This window comes from Crassostrea angulata, unplaced genomic scaffold (genome assembly GCF_025612915.1).
Source record: "Crassostrea angulata isolate pt1a10 unplaced genomic scaffold, ASM2561291v2 HiC_scaffold_30, whole genome shotgun sequence".
NCBI classification, from domain to species: domain Eukaryota; kingdom Metazoa; phylum Mollusca; class Bivalvia; order Ostreida; family Ostreidae; genus Magallana; species Magallana angulata.
This window is the reverse complement of record NW_026441585.1, coordinates 2,168-22,386: the sequence shown is the minus strand read 5'-3', so window position 1 is coordinate 22,386 and position 20,219 is coordinate 2,168. Positions and strand designations below refer to the sequence as shown.

Here is a 20,219-nt window from a genome sequence, read left to right as displayed (position 1 = left end):
ATCGATTGATTTTTTTCTGTGATTTTATGTACGGAACATTCAATTACGCAAATGATACGACATAAGAAAAAAATTAATCGGTTTCATAGCAGTTTTCTTACTTATGTGACTAATTTTATTTTACATAACTTTTAAAATTATCAATGTAAATAATTACTGGTTAGTACTTTTACATCGTATTCTCTGAAACCAATAAAAATACTAATGTGAGAAAAAAAACAAATCCCGCCGAATACTGAAAAACCGATTTCAGTTTGTAATCATACGGATTTTATTTTTGGTATTAAATATTGTGTAACGGTAACTTTTTTCTCTGGAATTTTTATTATTTACGGGACTAATAAGAATCATGGATATTTCTTTAGAGCAATAAATATGTTTATAGAAGTAGTATTTTTGTCTAATTCTGTGAATAAATGATTTTTTTGCTTTAAATATAAAATACCAAATTAATTTAATTAATTAATTTAATAATTATGTACATATATATGTTTCTTATATCATTATTTCTATTATATCGTGTTTTTTTTAAATTAATTCTTACTAACAGAGTCGGGGTAAAAATCCGAATCGATCAGAATAAAAGCGTGTCCAAAGCGTGTGAAAAGCGAGCAAATCGTTTCGTGCGAGAATCGTTTCGTGTAAACCGTTCAGCGTTTCGTTTAAATCGTTTAGCGTTTCGGGCAAAGCGTGTAGCGTTTCGTGTAAATCGTTCAGCGTTTCGTGTGAACCGTTTAGCGAGCGTGTAGCGAGCGTGTGGTGTAGTAGTACGTTTCAGGGTCTGTATCTTTTATTAAGATATTGTAATAGTATCTTTAAATTCGTAAAATTTACTTGGTTAATACATGCATAAACTATCTCTTTATCAAAATATGGAATAAAATGAATCATATACCGCATGTATTTTGACGAATTTAATTTTTTTTTCATAGAGAGATCATTCTACAAATTTAAGGTGCAAAATGAGCGACTACTTTTATCTTGTCAGTCATGTGAATTTGGTTTTTTCGATCCTGTTATTTAGCAATTCCTATTTAACTAGTTCTAAATGAATCAAAATTGGTCAATATCCCTTTATTATACATTAAATACCTTAAAACGGCTACATAATTGTGATATAAATATAATGTAATGGTATAAAACTAATTAGACTACCTCTAATACAGTTGACTTTCTTACTGGAGAGCGTCACACACAGATCTTCAGTGGGACATGACAGGCATTCATCTGGAATATGGTTAGTCTACAAGAAATAAGGATGTATGAGTTTTGGGGGAAAATATAAGAGAGGGGCTTTGTTCAGATAATCAGGTACGCTAAATCTATCGAAACAATATGCGAGTGCTCTCGAACTCTTGCTCTTTTGGCTCAATCTTCTTCTGAAAATGACAGTTTTCTATATTCCTATAGTAAATGTACCTCTACTTTGAGATGGTCCCTAAAAAGAACCAGGCGGTCGATATTCCTGAAACTTCGTAAATAAACTAGAATTGGTTTAAATGACATATGGTTTAAAAGTAATAAAGTTTTGCTTTTGTATTTTTTCTGCAAAAAAAACCCAAATCGGCATTTTTTTAATGTACATTACACCACTGAACGTGTTTTGTGTAAAGAAGTTCGCTAAGTGCATGCGTTCCCCTTCTTGAGTCCGCCGTTGTATTGTGTGTTCTTTAATCAGCATATGAAACAATTATACTTTATAACACTTAAAATATCGGAATCTACTATTCAAAGCCTATAAACCTACATCACCCCTGCGAATGTTATTGTCATTTAAATTTTAGACCACGTGATTTTATTTGACCCGTTCAGTTTCGCAGTAAAAATCATGCCTCGTGTTTATAGTCTATTTCATAGAATCTAGGTATTTGTAGTCAAATATAAATCTAGAGGTTTATTGATTCTAAACTTTATCTTCATTAATAATTGGTGGATAAAATGTGTTCTAGAAATTAATGCGACAATACAAAAAATAGTTCTTGTCTGCTTTTGCAACAATTAACATGCTTGTAGAGATCCCCCCTGATGATAAATTTTCGATCTGCGCCTGACCTAGTAATAGCATCAATAGTGCAACAGAATATACTATTTTATGCAGAATGTTCCTTGAAAATGGCTCGATATACTAAGTTTTTATACAGAACAGACACCCATTATTTCTCTAAAAACATGGTATTGCACACCACAAGCATCAAACATGGCTATGATTTTATTAAGCAACCTAATGTTTATACTTTCAACCACTTAACACGGGGATTGAACACGAACGATAACTCTGTTCTGAAAATTAGCGTTTAATATAAATAACCGCTAGATGGTGAAATAAGACATACATCTTGAAAGGTTTTCATGTTTTAACAAAAATCCAAGTAGGATATGATATAAAAACGACCAGTACTTACGTATTTTGAGAATATTATCCGAGCACTCATACTTCCGCTCGAAATTTCACAGGAACTGAGCACATCTCGGTGAAGTCTCGTGAACTTTCATTCGGGCACCTCTGGATTTATTACATACTTAGCAACGATAAAGAAAACATCCCGAACACATTCGCGGGGATGTACATTGTGGTAATGACGTAAACTAGAATTTGTATAATTACAGTAACCTCCATTTCCTAAACTAAATCTTAGACATATATATAAGGGATAAAACCAACCTTTTTCCGCTTAATTGAACAAATAAGGTATAAAACCCAGGTTTTTTTAATGTGTAAAAGACACTTTGAATAGAAGATTAAGAGAGAGAAAGGAGAGAGAGTGAATAGATTGCATGTACCTGATCGAGTTCAATTCTAACATAGTCCGATTTTGATACCGTTTCGTTGATGGCCAACACGAGATCACACAGTAGTTCCTGTTTCTGGTAGTTGACTCCTCGACACAGCTTGGGTCTGTGTCTACATTCCCGGACACACTGCTGTTGTCCAATGATTCCCACCACCCGTACAAAGGGACCACGATACCTCTCACCATGAACAACGACAGCTATCGCTCTTTCGTATAATGGTACAAAACAAAGCAGTACTGTAGTAAAAGTAACTTCATTCAAAGATTTACTAATCAGAGAGCAAACCATTCTGTGCGTGTTCTAAAGAATAAAAACAGTTTTAAATAACTGTTTTCTCTGCTTTGCTGACAATTTAGTAAATTTATTAAATACCAACAGCGTAACTTGTAACTGATATTGATTTTTTGGAGTTGATTTTAATCAACTCTCCTATGCAGTTACTCAGACAAACTGAAAGTGAAACAATGTTTGGACCTCAGCTCAAATCATTGCTGCTGACGAGACTTAGTTCTTGAAAATAATTGATAAATTCGATGTAATGTATGCTAAAGCATGGTTTTTCAAGGAAACTTATATACAAATACCTTAAAAATAGTCAGATTTTAAATGGTACGAACAAATTAAATATTTTTTGTAGTCGTATGTATTCCTACGCCGGAGTTCAATATATAGTCTCGTTCAAATTGACGCTCGGCTGCCTCCGTAAATCCTTGTCGGAAATTTACGGTGTCAGCCGAGCGTTTGGTTGAACGAGACTAGAGCTTTAACTTTAATATTGCTTGGATCCATACTATTTTCGAGAAATATTTCTATTACTGATACATAGTTTGATTGAATTTATTTTATTTTTAAATATTATTTAACATGATTCATATGGGGGTTTCTCGACATTCTTGTCAAAAAAGTCCAAAAATTCATATTATAAAAATGTGCGAAATTCAAATTAGATGTACTTGTCATGCAAAATAACATATCATTGATTTTAAAATAAATAAACATCGACGAAATCAACTCCTGTCAGTTCTTCAGTACTTTGATTTTCTTCGTGGCTTTTGCGCAGTAAATTCTATATATATATATATATATATATATATATATATATATATATATATATATATATATATATATATATATATATATATATATAAGGAAGTTTTCTATAATCATTGTAATTGTCGTTAAACGGTTCGGAATATTAGATGAGGAAGCACACGGCCGGAAATTCTCTTTAAGAATGATCAACGTTGTCAACAGGATGTGATACTTTATTCAAGGTCCTCTGTTTTGTTTTTTTTTTATATTTTTCAGTGTATTTGAACACCCTTTTTGTGTAATCTGTACTCCTACAGTACCAACGTGCCTGCCTAATATTTGCAACAACAATAAAACATTCTTAAGGAACGGCGCCGTGATCACGAAAACCGGGGAATGGCGTATATCAATTACCCTTAATAGTTTCAATGCATTTAAAAACAATGTTTCATATTCTTCCTTGCATTTTATAGTTATGAAATAGGTGAACGTGTATCTACCTGGTTTAAGGTTGAATAACACACCTGGAAAAAGTAACTCAAATGAACAGGAATATTTTTGGTAGTGAAAGATATAATGATAATCAAACTGTACAATTGTCAAATAAGCGAAAAATTTGATGTTTGGGGATACCAAATGAATATCTAAAATAATTATTCCAGTTAGTAACAACAAAAGTCCCTGCGGGATTCGAACTCGGGATGTATGGATAACAAGTCGAACACCTCATCCACTCGGCACTGGAGTAAGTTACATGTTTCGGTCCATAAAATAAATTTCATACAAGGAAATGTCGTTTTGATCCGCGGTCAGCGATTTTGTGATGATGTGTTATTCCACCTTAAATTTATAATTTATAAGTACTAGTAAGCCTAACTGTTTCTAGTCAGGTTAAATATATTTTTTTTCACTGAAGACCAAGTACCATAATTTACTCTAAATACACGCATGCATGTAATTTTTAAATTCAATTTAATTGATTGGTACAAGCTGAATGGAATTAAAAGGCTTTTCTAGAAAAAAAGTGATTCAATAGCCAATGATTTATAGTATATAAAAACCTCATTCAGATATGAGTCGCTGTGGCGCAGTGGAAGTTAGGAAATGTTGTACACGAACGCCCCGGCTCAATTCTCGTCTTTCGAGTTTTGAAAAAAAATCATTTTATTTTTTAAGAGCAAAATCCGTTTTTAATACCTTTTTTGTCTTAGAATCATTGAAACTTGCGACAGAATATACATTTTTTACTTATCTATAGTACATGTTCATGTATAATCAATATCTCTGAGTAAAATCGCTGATTTGTGTGTCTAGACATGCTTGTATTTCTTTGTGTATATCTTATTAAAATCTATTGTTTGTTAACCCTTAGAAAAACCCTGGAACTAACACAGGACGTCAGACGTACGGCTATGCTTTTTTTAAACAATTACTTTGCAATTAATTTGAATACACATGTATTTGTCCATTGATAACAGCTAATTGAATTGTCATAAATTTAATACATTTTGTGGTAAATTAAGAAAAATATTAAAAAAAATTTTAAATGGCTTGATGGTGGCTTAAAAAAGTTTAAACATTAAGGACCAATAAGTTGTCCTTAAAGGTGGCTTAAAGATATCCGTTAAACTGCATTTATGCACCTTTAAGCCATCTTTACGCTTTCCTTAGCCCCCTTTAAGCAGCACATATAGCTTAAAGGTGGCATACAGATTGTCTTTAAGCTACATTTCATTACCTTTAGGCTATGTTTCAGGAAAATTAAAGATGGTCAATCATCCTGCGAAAGTATCTGCTTTATAAAAATGCATCAGTCAATATTTCTTTTAAATGCTTTCCAGCTTTTAACATAATTATTTTGATGAAGTAAGAATAAATAACCTTTGGAGAAATTCTAATTCTTGATCGTAATATTTCAGTAAGCAGAGAACGTAACTTTTTGATTTAAATTCAAGTTTGTTCATAGTAGCATCTTTATTGGTTTTATTGATTTGCAAGAAATGGTAGTTTATGAGACGATTATTTACACCCCCCCCCTCCACATCAAAAACCTTTTACTTATAATTCTAAGTATCAGTGCAATTGCCTGAACTAATTATTGTTCTAAATAGTAAAACTTTTTCAAAGTTTTGATGTACAGCTAATAACGTTTACAAATCAATATTGAAACCTAATAGTTCACTTTATAATTCAGGGCTGCGCTATACAAAATAACTTACGACCAAATTGATAAAGGGTAATTAATCACCAGCTAATCAATGATTTATTCTAATGGCTGGAAAATATAATTATGGGACTTGAAATATTTGTAAACAGATAGTTTTATATTAATTTTGTTCTTTAAAGTCTATAAATATTTACGACTTTGTCGTAAGACCTTTTGTAAAATGCAGTCCAGGGCCTCTTTAATTACAACCCTTATCGTGCTTCATGGTAATTTATTTTAATTGATATACAGGAATGGTGCATTTTGAAATGAATGTTTTATAAGTCAGACAAATTGTGTAGTTAAAATTCAGCATTTTTTAACAGCAATCCCTTGATTCATTTGGATATAATTACACGAAATGTAAACAATTCTAATGCCATGGTAATGAATGTCGGCAATGTTAGAAGGGACGCTATATCACGATCATTTTAATCCTCTCTTGCTTCAAAAAAGACATTTCTGTAGTTATAGAAATCAATAACGGGTGGGTTTCCGGCATGTCGTTTCGGTGTAAAACTTACAAAAAATAAATAAAAAATTGTTAGTCTTATAAACCTAAGTAAAGATCATAATGGTTTTGTGAATGACTTTACGATAACACTGGCAAACTGCAGTAATTCAAATCAAGCTGTTTTTATTTTCCACTTTAATTTTCCCGGATTATCACGAGATACTAGTTCATACTCAATAAAGAACAGCAGCAATTAATTATTCAAATGTTAAAATGACTGATTTATTTTATGATATGATATTTAATGAATCAAAACAGATAACAAAAAAATTAGTAATGAACAAAATGCAAGGTAAATGTAGTGGATTACTATTTAGCTAAAATTACAACGGTTGTCAATGGCAACCGCGCACTTCGTCCAAGACCCAAGAGAGATAATTTTAAATAATATCACAGTTCCACTACATTGATATATTTAAAACCCAGAGTTCCACTATAAACATTATTTTCAAACAAAGTTATTAATGCATGATGCACGACGAGAGACGGAAACACACAATTCTAATGAACTCCTGTAACAGAGTCATCAAAAGCAAACATCGCAAAAAGCGTTAAATCGAAGAGTCACGATCAAGAATGAACCCCCTTTTGTGTAATTAATAAACGTGTCATCTTTACTGTCTGTTTAGAAGATCATCATCGTAGAAGTTTAATAGCCCACCTTAGCTGAAAGCTCTTGTGAACTTTTCTGATTATTTTTCGCCCGCCGTCCGTCTGTCCCTCCATTTTTACGAGATCGAGGTTGCTATTTCTTATCTTTTCGGTTTGAAATAATAAAAGATGAGAATTAAAAACGATCTTCATTATTTTCTGTTTTATGTGTACATCAGGTGTAATGGGGGGGGGGGGGGATGCGAGTGTGGAGAGTTTTTTGTGGCGATGGGGAATGTGATTGGCAGGGGAATGGGTTGTATGATAGACGTATCAGGAGTGAATTTTTTAAGGTTTGGACATTTTGGGGTTTGGGATGATTGTAGAATAGTCGGTTTGTATATTGACGAGATAAGTCTTTCATGTAATGGCCACTTCATTCTAGTAAAAACACCAATCACCTTCTACCTATATATTGCAGCATGTGTAAGTAGATTTTATGATCTTCTATATTAATAAACGTTAAATACTTTCATCTTAACGTTATCTGTTTTAACATCTTAGTTTGCAAAGTATGAATGTAAAAGGTGCATATTCTTTGAAGTACTCTGTACTTATAAAAATACACTAATCTGTACTGAAAACGAACATGTTTTATTTAACTTATTAAATTTGATAACTCAGCATACTTCAACCACCTATAGCACAAAACCCCACAAATCCCACACCACCTCCTCCACCCGGCACGACTCTGAATCAACCACAGAAACCCTTGTCTCCTTTGCCATGCCACATGACTCGACCACAACAACACACATCACCTCAAATCTATCCATTGTAAAAAGTATTTGTATTGTAAGACATTTTTATTTAGATGAAGCACACAGTAATAATTATTATTTATTTATAAACGTACGCTGATCGTACAGTGTGTAACTGTACAATAGTCCCTGTAAAAAGGATGTTATAATGATGTGACATTAATTCAAATAATAAATGTGATATTCCGGCACACTTCAACTACCTCCAGCACAAGAACCCACACCATCATCACCAATCCACCTGATTCTGACTCAACCACAAGAACTCTCTTTACCTCCTCTCCTAGCAGCTTCACTGATGATAATAGCGACCGTACAAGCATAGTTATTGCCATTGTTATTACAGTCTGTCCCAAGATATTTATGCTGCATATTTGAACGATTTTTAATAAAAATACATACTTTTGACAGAAGTGCAATTAAAATCTATGAAAGGAAAAATTCCCAAGATAACTTCATTCACACATGATCATTTTTCCCTAGTAAAAATTCACAGGACGAAAACAGATTTCCTACGGAGATTTATAATGGGGAAAGTTGACATCTTTTCTCCATTCGGAAGTACTTGGGACACCGCACAATTTTCAACGTTATCATTCGGGCGTCTTCATCTCCTTGGCAATGGACAACCCCCTAAACTTTTTTTTATTTTTAGCCGTGTATTGATACCCGACAAGCTAGAGGTGGCGTTTCAAGTGGGAAATCTTGGGATTTTTTTTTTTACATACTATTGAATGTACATCGTCTGAACCACGAGGTATTTATAGATATCGAATAATTTAAGGAAATATGCGGCAAAACTATCTTGGGACAGACTATAGTAAGTGTTAAATCTGCAATAATTTTTACAATGATTTTTTGAAATTATTGTAAAGATGGTGAGTAATAAAAGAAAAATTTAAGAGTTATTTAATCATTCACATTTTACTCCATATGGTGAAAAACATTTACTTTATACCGTATTGCATGATTATATCCCCACCGATGGAGGTATATGCATATTGTAGGATTGCTAAGTGTACAAACTGGTGCATACTATATTTAGAATGTAATGCACGCTTTTTACGCTGTAGTCAAGTGAGCATCTTAATAGCATGATTTTGTACAGTTAGCAGTCTACAATATGCATATACTACAGTTAGCAAACCTCATTATCTATATTTAACTTTTCTTTCAAATGGAGCATAAACCTTTCTTACTCTGACCATTTTTACATAAATTCAAAATTCTTCTGCTTTTCATAAAAAACAAATTGCTAGCAGAAACATTTTTGAAAAAAGGTTTTAAAAATGTAACGCTTCAACGCGTCATTATGTATTTTTAATCTAAAGACAAAAGCTATAAAAGAATATTCTCTTGGTCAATGGTTACAACGTCCTATCCACTGTCCTATTTAAAAGAAAACGAAAAAAAAACCCGCAGTTGTTATTTATTGACACGACATTAACAAAACAGAATAAAAACCAACACGAATTGATTCAAACGAATTTTGTAAATGTTGATACATATAGAGGTACATGAAAGATTCACAGTCAATATATCCAGTGTATGTAGTATTATACATGTAAATGAGATAAGATAGAGTCATTACGCAACATACCAAACAAATACATGTAAATAATCATGTTATGCATATCTTTTAGAATTATAATTATTATGCTATGCTATAGTTATTATTTCAATGATATGCTGTACTATTGTAATAGTATGCTATGAAATGTGTACGCTGTGCTATGAAAATTTGAAATGAAAAACTTAATGATAAGATATGTTATGGTTTGCTATGAAATTTGAATATAAACGCCTCTGTGTACAGAAAAGTTCAAAACATTTGAATAAAAATGATAAGCTGAAGTGTACTACTTATCTATAATATTAATATTTATATTAAATCATGCTACATGCGACATGCTGTGCTTATTGTAATGATAAGAAGCTAAAACCTACCTCTGATCTCTAATGTTAACATTATTTCTCACAAATAAAATCCTTTAAAAGCGTGATAAACTATGCTGTATGCTATGTTATGATATGATGAATAGCAATCGTTAGATTATATGTAACGGTATCGGATTCCTAAGCAGTGGTATAAAATTTCAGTGCTATATCACATTGCATGCTGTGGTATATGTTGTAAAATATACATGTATGCTTGAGCTGACTGAAGGTATAAGTACGACTTGTCCAGCTGAATAACAAAAAAAAACCATAAAAAAGTATCCGGGATAATCAAACAAATGCATGTATTTTTATACGGTAACTTATCATCTATGACACCAAATCATTTGATGATTAGACGGGGACGCCAAACACGTCAACTTCACATAGAGTGAGGGTCTCTGTTGTCTTGGAGATCTTTACGAACCTCCCCTGTGTTGATGTCGGACAATCGATGACGACCAGCTGTGACGCGGTACCGGGACCAGCAAAGAAACCACAGGGAGTGTTGACATCTGATTCTGTCAGTCCAACTGTGACGGTAACATCCCGCAGCTTGTATGACACATCTAAAATAAGTCAGTTTATGGTCATTTAGGATATGTACGGAACACAACAACATGTTACTACACTAGTTGCACGGATCAATTCAGTAAGCTTTTTAAACAGAACGCATTATTTTCCACGGTTCTGTTTAAAAAATACAGCTGCAAGCTTTGTGAATGGTGTGCTTGCTTTTACAATGATGTGGTCGTAGCCTGAAGCCTTTTACTTTTTGCGATAATGATTTTAAAAGTAACATACATGTACATCGTTACAGGGGAATATAATAATCTTTGTGAAAAAAGGCTTTTCACTCCTAAAGTCTAGACAGTTATTAACTGTTATAAAGTTATTCAACTCATTTTTGTCTATTCAGGTATTAATTCTATGTGTTCATGCACATGTTTCTATATGCAAGTCTAACCGAACACGCCATAGGATATTTTATCTGAAACGAAATCTTGTGTACAGTCAGACATTTTGTTTTCTCTTCATGCTACGCGTATATTGCATGTATGAACACTTTTCTTTTGATATATACAATTAGTTCATAGCTTTTTTTCAATGTGTATCGGCCCGATCTTCTCAAATTGTCGTTTAACTGCATTCCACCTGTATCTCAAACGACCGTGTAGTGAGCGTCCAGCGCGCTAGTTACCCTTCGTCGTCGAAAGCAAGATTTTTGTCTTGTCTAGATGCCCCAGTGGTAAGTGCGGTGGCCGCTCACTGTTAGGAGAATGGGTTCCAGAGGTCGGGAGTTCAAGCCGGGGCAGAGGTGGAGCTCCAAAAAGATGAATTTCTTTGTGCTTTATATATATATATATATATATATATATATATATATATATATATATATATATATATATATATATATATATAATATATATTATTACTTATTAGGTTAGTTACTGACTCACTACGGAAATATATTGGGTTGATCAATCTCATAGATGGCGAGGCGAAGCGTAGTGAGTCAGTAACTAACCTAATTAGTGTTTTGTTTTCCCGAGGACTATCAAGCGACATATTTATTCACAAATAGCGATGATCTACGTTAAGCCATGTACAAGATGCCTAACATCTCGTCCAATTTAACTTATTTAAACTCTTCAAAATTTTCAATCTCACCTTTCAAATTCTCTTTAAAAATCCCTGCTTCACCCATGTTTACTTACAATGTTTTGTTGCAATTCATTTTAAATGTTTTTTCCCTTTCCTCTGAGAGATTTGAGCAAATTTCGACGCTGCCATTTTGTTCTGCTCCAGACAAAACAATGTGACGTCAATATTCTAAGGGCAACTACTCTAATTTTAAAGAATTTCAAAGGGCAACTACTCCAAATACTTTCAGAACCTACGGCATGCGGTTTATGTATTAAATACTATGAAATGTCGAAATGAGTAAGCGAAGCGTTGACCAATGACGGCCATATTGCCTAATATTATTTCTCGCAGAACAAATATAGAGATATATGAGGCAATCACGTGCTATGTTTAAACCAATGAAAATGTGACATTTCAGTCTGAGGGAAAACAAATATATATATATATATATATATATATATATATATATATATATATATATATATATATATATATATATATATATATATATATTTCAAGAGATTCTTTCGCAACTTAAATATTTTGAAGAGAAAAAACCTACAGTATTGATCAGACCCAACCTAACACCAGAGTAAACCCCATCTGAACCCCGGGTTTACATTTGAGGTTTACTTTGGGTTTGCTTTTTTAAAATTTGTGTCCACTCGGGTTTGCTTTTTATTTCCTCGGGACTTGCTATTTGGGTCAACTGTACGCATTTAATTGTGAAGCAGACCTGTCTTTTATCTTACAATCCTACTGCCTGTAATCCCTGCTCTTTGTTCATGTATATTTTGAATACACATGTACTGTCTGTTTTCCGGGGTATACTTCTGATCGTGGTTTACTCTCTGTGTCCTCTATGGATTTACCTTGCGTCCACTCTAGTAAACCCGAAGTAATCCCAGAAAGTAAACCCAGCGTTTAGTTGGGGTATACTTTCTGTTAGTTTGGGTCTGGTCGATACTGTAGGATGGGAATCATTCTAAATGTTTTTGTCAATAAATATAACTTGAGTATATGTTACCACTAGCGATTATAGTTGATAATTTTTTAGAGTAAAAAAAATCATATTGTTTATTTTTTTCTTCGCAATTTTTAACCAGTTAATAGTATTTTTAAGACCACCACCAATAGATTTTTTACAATTATATTAATTATGAATGTTGGGATAATTTTTTGTGTGTGTTTTTTTCGGTTTGTATGTGTTTATGTGTGTGTGGGAGGGGGGGGGGGGTTAAGGTTAAATCCACTTTAGTAATCAAATAATTTAATAACATCTAACACCTTATTGCTCATTTATTTAAACTCCAGAAATTTTAAGTTGTGTGAACTAATGTCATTTTAGCTACTGAAAATTATTTTTATAAAGGTTTTTGTGCGTCTGAACGATATCCAATTCCATATTTCAAGGGAAAAAATCAGCTAATGTGAAAAATGTTCTTGAAGTTTTTGCAACTATTTCTTTTGTTAAAAAAAAAAACAAAAACAAAAACAAAAACAAAAAAACATAACATAATTTTTGACTCATTTATTACCCTTATGGTTAAAATAAAATTTCTTAGACCTTTTACATCAACAAGTAGCCTCCAATTATATGCCAGGAGTTGATTTGGCTTATGCATACATGTAAACTAATTAATTTTTTGAAACTGGTTTTTTTTTTGTAAAACAGAATAAACATAATTTTTCAGCATCTAATTGAGCCCTTGGATGTAAATTAAATTTTTGAAACCTAATTGCACATATATAAAAGTTACATCCTTATCATATTCCAAAAGATAATTTAGATACTGTGTAGAATAAAAGAGGAAATAAAAGAGTTTCGGATAAAACAAAATAGTAAATCAATATTTTAGGGACTCCATTCGATCGAAGCTATGAACCAATTAACTAGAATTTAAACAACATTTTCCTCTACATTTGCTATACTTAGATTCTGTAATGTTGTTGTTAGATACGCTTACCTGTGTTTAACTGTCTATTCCTTTGTTAAGTGTTCTAACAGTTGTGATCTTATACATATATAAGGTATGGACATAAAAAGCAAAATAAAAACTTGCAATGTTATTACTTTTTACACTTACCTCCGTATTGATCTTTTCCTCTGTTGAGTATTCTGACAGATGTGATGGAGTACACAGCCTGCAGATCCACCCTCCACCACGGATTGGTGTCGCCATCAGCTGTAACTGTACACTTGTCTACAAGATGATTTGTTTCTCTGTTGCCATCCACTGCATACGCGGCGTTATTGCCATATTTCGTTGTTGACTGTGTGGCAGGTTTACCTAATGCGATGTTCGGCAGAACTGTCAACGATATTACAACAAATAAGATAGTGATAAGAAGATACTAATTACTATTTTGATAGCTAAACTTGCTTTCATAGATAGAGCTGTCCTAAAATTTTCTGAGGATAGCTAAATTACTTGTATTCAAAACTTTTTAGCATCAATATGTTACATGTTGAACATTTTAAACTGGTTCATTATGAACAAGAGTAAGGTTTGCAATGAAAGCACCAAAATGTGATGAAAATATGCATACCTGATAATACACTTTATAAATTTTCAGGGTAGGAATCCTATCTTCTTAAAACTAAGATAGTGTGTCAACAAACGTTGTATAGCCTAAAGGCCCCACCTACATTTTTTGCACTGTTTATTATCTGCATTTAACATCTATTTAGAATTTTGCAACAAAGTAAATATGGCAGGGGACAGTTTTTATTATACAATTCATTGTAGTCAGGGGATGTGTGTTTTCAAAACTCTGTAAGTAGAATTTCTTCTATTCCCATTCAACACAGACACCTTTATTTCATCATTGTAAGGTCAATCACTATTTTCTGTGGAAATTACTGGTTAGAATAAAATTACCTTCTATACCGAGCGCATGCTGCAACATCAAATGCAGAAACTCGCTGTTTTATAGTCTACGATGTCCCATCCACCTACTTAACGTGTTATTTTACCTCCCGTTTGTAATGTGTAAAGTCAACAAAACTGTCATAGCCCCAGGATTTGTATTTTGCTTTTGATTTTCATGTACTTTACATAAGGGGCCTTCATATTGCATATCAATTTAAGAACTATTATAATTTCTCTGAGAGAGAGAGAGAGTTTACCTTCATTACAGAGTGCCCCTGTGAATCCACCTGCGCATGTACACGTGAAAGATCCAGCGTTGTTACTGCATGTTCCTCCGTTGTGACATGGATTGTCCAGACATTCATCGATATCTGAAAGTTTATGGCTCAAATTATATTAACTCTTTCTTAACTCAGACATTAAAAGAAACATGGTATTTAAAAGGAGAATAAATATTAATTGTCTTAAAAAGCGCATAACAATCATTGTATAAGGATAAATTATAATGTTACGCTATGTGTTTTAATATACTGGCATTATAAACATAATCTAGATTTAAACAATACTCATAATGCTCTAATATATATTTCGAACTATTATGTTAAGAAGATGTTTGAAAATTGCCTATTTCGTTATTTCTCTGCATGTATGTAAATATGTAATAGAATATCTTCAGCATAATAATTTTGGCAAAAAAGCCCCTTTCCAATGAAATAAATATAGATAACAAGCGTAGATATACGTGTACATGTATCCCTTTTTTACAGCGAGAAATTTTACAAGAAAATCGGTTTCATTTTCCCGTAAACAACCTGAGTGTCTTCTTAAAAAAGAAGGAACATATAAGTGTACCTAATTTTGTTGACAATCTCGACATTATTAAATATATGTTTTCCTCATTAAAAATGTAGGGCATTACACATTTCCTAGTTCCTTACCTCCATTACAAACTATCCCGGTCCATCCGGCGTTACATGTACAGGTGAATGAGCCGGGTGTGTTTGTGCAATTGGCTCCATTGAAGCATGGATCAGTCTGGCACTCATCAATATCTTGCATGAAATATTCAAATGATTACAATGAATTAATCAACTGCTAATTTGCAAGTAAAAGGGGTGGAAATAACACTGGCGGAAATCCCCCTGTATACAGTAACAGTATTAGTCAATGAACATAATTAACTAAAACGATAATATAAGTTTTCTGAGTGATATACCTTATAGATGTATAGGCGAAAACACAACGATAACAAATCAAAGACAGAAGAGGGTACATATCAAATTTATTCTAACGAGCCAGAAATGGGTTATAAACAAATGAGAGAAAGAGAGAGAGAGAAAGAGAGATATTACCTTCATTACAGAGGGCCCCTGTGAATCCATCTGCGCATGTACACTTGAAAGATCCATCGATGTTACTGCATGTCCCCCCGTTGTGACATGGATCGTCCAGACATTCATTAATATCTGAAAGTTTATGACTCAAATTATATTAACTTTCAGTTTCATAAGTCAGACATTGAAAGAAACGTGGTATTAAAAAAGGAAAATGAATATTACTGTCTTACAAAGCGCATCACAATCATTGTATAAGGAGAAATTATAATGTTACGCTATGTGTTTAAATATACTGGCTTTATAAACATAATCCAGATTTAAACAATACTCATAATGCTCTAATATGTATTTTGAACTATTATGTTAAGAAGATGTTTGAAAATTGCCTATTTCGTTATTTTTCTTGATGTACGTAAATCTGTAATAGAATGTCTTCAGCTTCATAACTCTGGCAAAAAGCCCAGAGATAACAAGCGTAGAAATACATGTACATGTACATGTATACCTTTTTACAGCAAGAAATTTCACCAGAAAATCTGTTTCATTTTTCCCGTAAAGATTTATCTGAACGTCTTCTTGAGGAAAGAACATTAAAAATGTACCAAATGTTGTTGACAATCTCGAGATTTTAAAACATATGTTTTCCTCATTAAAAATGTAAAGCGTAACACGTTTCTTATTTATTTACCTTCATCACAAACTGTCCCCGTCCATCCGGCGTCACACGTACAGTTGAATGAGCCGGGGGTGTTTGTGCACTTGGCTCCATTGAGGCAAGGGTCATTCTGGCACTCATCAACATCTTGCAGAAAATATTTAAATGATAACAATAATTTCAACAACTGCTTATTTTCTGAATGAGAACATGGATGTTTGCTACATGCGTTGACAGGACAGCTTTGTCGTTTTAGTACACCATAACATAGTATGTTATATATGTTACATAATCATAGAAGTAACATTTCTAGATCCGGAGTATCGATTAAGGTCTTCTTAACGTTATTTGGTTATCCTAATATATTTTTCATCTCACGTTTTAAAGCCGATGGACAAGAAATGAAAGTCGATCTTAAAAACAACTAGCAAAATAGAATTTAAAGTAAATACATTTATGACTTTGAATGATTTTTTTTAATTTAAAAATCATTTTAAACATTAAATACTACGGTATTAAATAAACCAAAAGCTTATGTGATGGTTTATTCGTCCCTGAATTTAATACATAATACATACTGTATACAGGGAAATAGTCGCCTTGTTGTTTTTTTTTTGCGCCTTTCACACCCTTATTGTCAATTGGCGAATTCAAGACTGGGCGAATTTCAATATCTTTAATTATCTCGCTTTAATCAAAACTTTGGCTAGGCGAATTCAAGACATGGCGAAAACGTTTGCAAGTAAAATAACACTCGGTGACAATCCCCGGTGTACAGTAACAGCATTACTCAATGAGAATAATTTACTACTACTATATATATAAGTAGGAAGGCTAATATACCTGACAGATCTATAAGCGAAAACACAACAATAGCAAATCAAAGAGAGAAGAGGGTGCATATCAAATTCATTTTAACGAGCGAGAGAGATAATTATAAACAATTGAGAGAGAGAGAAAGAGATAACAAGTTACCTTGATTACAAATTGTCCCTGTCCAACCATCTGCACACATACACGTGTAGGATCCATTGTTGTTACTGCATGTTCCTCCATTCTGACATGGATTGCTCAGGCATTCATTAATATCTTTTAAAATTTAGAATTAAAATGATTAATGATTTGCTTTTGCTTCTTTTACCTAACATAATAAAAGATGCATGGGTTTATAGTCGAATTTTTATTCAAGCATGGCGAATATTTCGTCATAACCATTGTATATGGAGAAACTCATATATCACATTTTATTTGGAGTTATACTCCTCTATGTCAAGATATTTATGAAGAAAAAAATACGAGGTTGAAAAATATTCCGAAAAAAGTCTACGTATGTTAACATTTTTGAAGTAAAAATGTTATCAGTTAACAATTTTGCAGAAAAACAACATTGAATATAACGACCATATTAACCCCCCCCCCCCCCCCCCCTGTTTTTTTTTTCTTTTACAGAAGTCACTTTTTGTATATTATTGACATTTTTATGATATTTGGTCATAATTGGTTCACAGTTTAAAATTGTGTAGAATATAATTCGCGTTTTTGTTTGTTTTTCTTTCCTAAATAAAAACATAGAAACATGTACACATTTCATAATTTTTTGTTAACCCCCCCCCCCCCCCGAAATAATGATCCATCATTTACAGAAGACATTCTTATTTTATAAGAGGCATAAGCAAATTTCAGAAGTGCTATTTATCTTCCGTTTTTAACAAAAAACTCTCTCGACAATATGAATTGAAAAAAACCGTCGACAATGTTAAAATGAATTTACGATTTTTTTCTCACAAAGTTTTCAAGATAAGTGCAGATTGGAGAAGGTTGTAGCTAATAGTGTTTAAATGCAGAACTAAACATCGGGGGGGGGGGGGGGGGGGGAGAGAAAAGAAATTGTAAACAAGAGGCCCATGGGGCCACATTGCCCACCTGAACAACAATGGCTTTAAATGGGTGTTCAAAGGATATTGTGTCATATGGCCCATCGGTAGAAAAACAAAAAAGAATACAATAAAGTATCCAAATTTTACACTTATTTTCCTACACTTAATCTTTGACATTGTACAAAGAGCACAATTTAATTTTCATAATATATATACCTATATATTTCTAGCAGCGAAAACAATCTCCGTTTAGACTGAAAATGTCGAGCATCTTAACAAAACACATTTTATTCATCAACCATTACGTAGAGATCGTACCGATTTACCAAAAGAATGTATAGTATTTATAATGAATTATGTTGTTAGTGAATACTTTGCTCATTTTGCGCAGGTAAACAATAAGCTGCCTAATATACCGAATTCTATGCGAACAAATTTCAAAATACAGGCGATAGTTCCCCTCATTAACGAAAATGAAACGAAAATCAAAACAATCTAAAACCACTGTCACAAGTGTACATGTCAACGCAACAAATTTATCCTTAATTTACTTCACGAAATCGGCACAAATATGTTTAGCATGTTTCAAGTATCCCTTCGCACGTAAACTGTTGCAGAGCAAATTCACTTTGTCAGTTTGACCCGTTTGTCATGGGTAAACATTCAAACATGGCTGCTTCAAACAAAGAACTTTCGTTTTCGATATGTAATACCGAACCCGAAATAATAAACTGATTGACAGCGATTATCTCTTCATTTTTATTTTCGTAAATTACACAAATTTGAAACAAAATTAGCCCATAATTTTGCAACTTATATTTTCCTTTTCATAAGGATTATTTATGCTAAATTACGTTGAATTTGACTCAGTAGTTCTTAATAAGAAGATTTTTAAAATACACCCCTTTTCTAAAGTTTCGAGGTTTTCTCAGTTTTAGATAAAGATCGGTCTTTTATTTCTGCAATTTATAATCACCTTTCCATAGGAATGCTTTGTGCCAATTTGGTTGAAATTGGCCAAGTTGTTTTAGAGAAGAAGTTTAAAATGTGAAAAGTTTACAGACGGACGACGGACAAACTGTGTTCAGATAAGATCAGTTGAGCTTTCAGCTCAGGTGAGCTAAAAAGTACAGAAAACAAAAATGTCGAAATATTTTATAGATATGAAATTATTGATTTTTCAATGATTTACACCGTCATTATTTCAAGAGATTATCCTTTAAAAATGCTACATAAGCTTAAATCCGTGGTTTGGTTTTTTTTTTTTGCTTAGTTGTACGTGTTTTATTTCATGTTCATGGGAATATTTCAATTGCCAATCATTTTATTTGCTAAATATAACTATTTCCAAACATGCATAATTACACTTTTACTGCGATGTTCTAAACTGTTGGCATTGCTGGTGCCGTGAACGTGGCTCAGTACTCGTGATATCAAAAAAAATTAGTAAACCCGTTTCATTTTACATTTTGCTATTGAAACAAAAACAAAATCAATTCTTGGTTTCATTTACATGCATTTAAAATACCATTTATCATTCAAAACTAGAGCATGAATAATTTACTTCCTCCCGTATCATTTTAGCATATTCACCTTCACAGACAATGTTGTATTTCCACTTTCCGTTTGACTGACAGTTCAGCCGTCCTGAACCAGACTGGGAGTATCCGTCAGCACACGAGGCGTGTATCCTCCTGTGTAGACCAATGGCGTCCTCACGTTTTATTGCACTCAAATTTATTCCTTTTTGATCGGGTATTCCACAATCTTATGTATAAAGGCAAATAAAAAACAATGTAATCTTACACTGAAATTAATATGATTAATACCTAAGATAGGAGGCTACATTTTACTTTTACAAAAAAAGGCACGACAATGTTGTTAATTTTTCTAGTCTATTGTGATATTTTCTTCAACTGAAAGTTAGTTTAATAA

General features: G+C 32.7%; 2 protein-coding genes across 2 annotated transcripts; both read right to left on the bottom strand.

Moving 5' to 3' along the window:
- Positions 1-937: 937 nt before the first annotated feature.
- Positions 938-3,081, bottom strand: LOC128168659 (uncharacterized). The gene is made up of 3 exons (XM_052834812.1): positions 2,782-3,081; positions 1,156-1,243; positions 938-942 (listed from the first exon to the last, which is right to left on the bottom strand). Exons 1-3 carry the CDS (start codon positions 3,079-3,081, stop codon positions 938-940), a joined length of 393 nt encoding a protein of 130 aa, XP_052690772.1.
- Positions 3,082-10,173: 7,092 nt separating this feature from the next.
- LOC128168660 (delta-like protein 1) lies at positions 10,174-20,004 on the bottom strand. Its single transcript, XM_052834813.1, has 8 exons — positions 19,878-20,004; positions 17,383-17,496; positions 16,441-16,554; positions 15,768-15,881; positions 15,354-15,467; positions 14,673-14,786; positions 13,630-13,854; positions 10,174-10,464 (listed from the first exon to the last, which is right to left on the bottom strand). The coding sequence occupies exons 2-8, from the start codon at positions 17,420-17,422 to the stop codon at positions 10,250-10,252; spliced, it is 936 nt and encodes a 311-aa protein (XP_052690773.1). The 5' UTR covers positions 17,423-17,496; positions 19,878-20,004; the 3' UTR covers positions 10,174-10,249.
- Positions 20,005-20,219: the final 215 nt, after the last annotated feature.

Excerpts from the sequence above, each read along its gene's own strand:
- LOC128168659 (XM_052834812.1), bottom strand. The coding sequence starts at position 3,081 with ATGGTTTGCTCTCTGATTAGTAAATCTTTGAATGAAGTTACTTTTACT. Across the intron at positions 1,244-2,781 it reads TTAGAATTGAACTCGATCAG|ACTAACCATATTCCAGATGA; the intron begins GTACATGCAATC and ends TATTTCTTGTAG.
- LOC128168660 (XM_052834813.1), bottom strand. The coding sequence starts at position 17,422 with ATGTGTGCAGATGGTTGGACAGGGACAATTTGTAATCAAG. Across the intron at positions 15,882-16,440 it reads GGGGACAGTTTGTGATGAAG|ATATTAATGAATGTCTGGAC; the intron begins GTAAATAAATAA and ends ATAAACTTTCAG. Across the intron at positions 14,787-15,353 it reads CGGGATAGTTTGTAATGGAG|ATATCGATGAATGTCTGGAC; the intron begins GTAAGGAACTAG and ends ATAAACTTTCAG.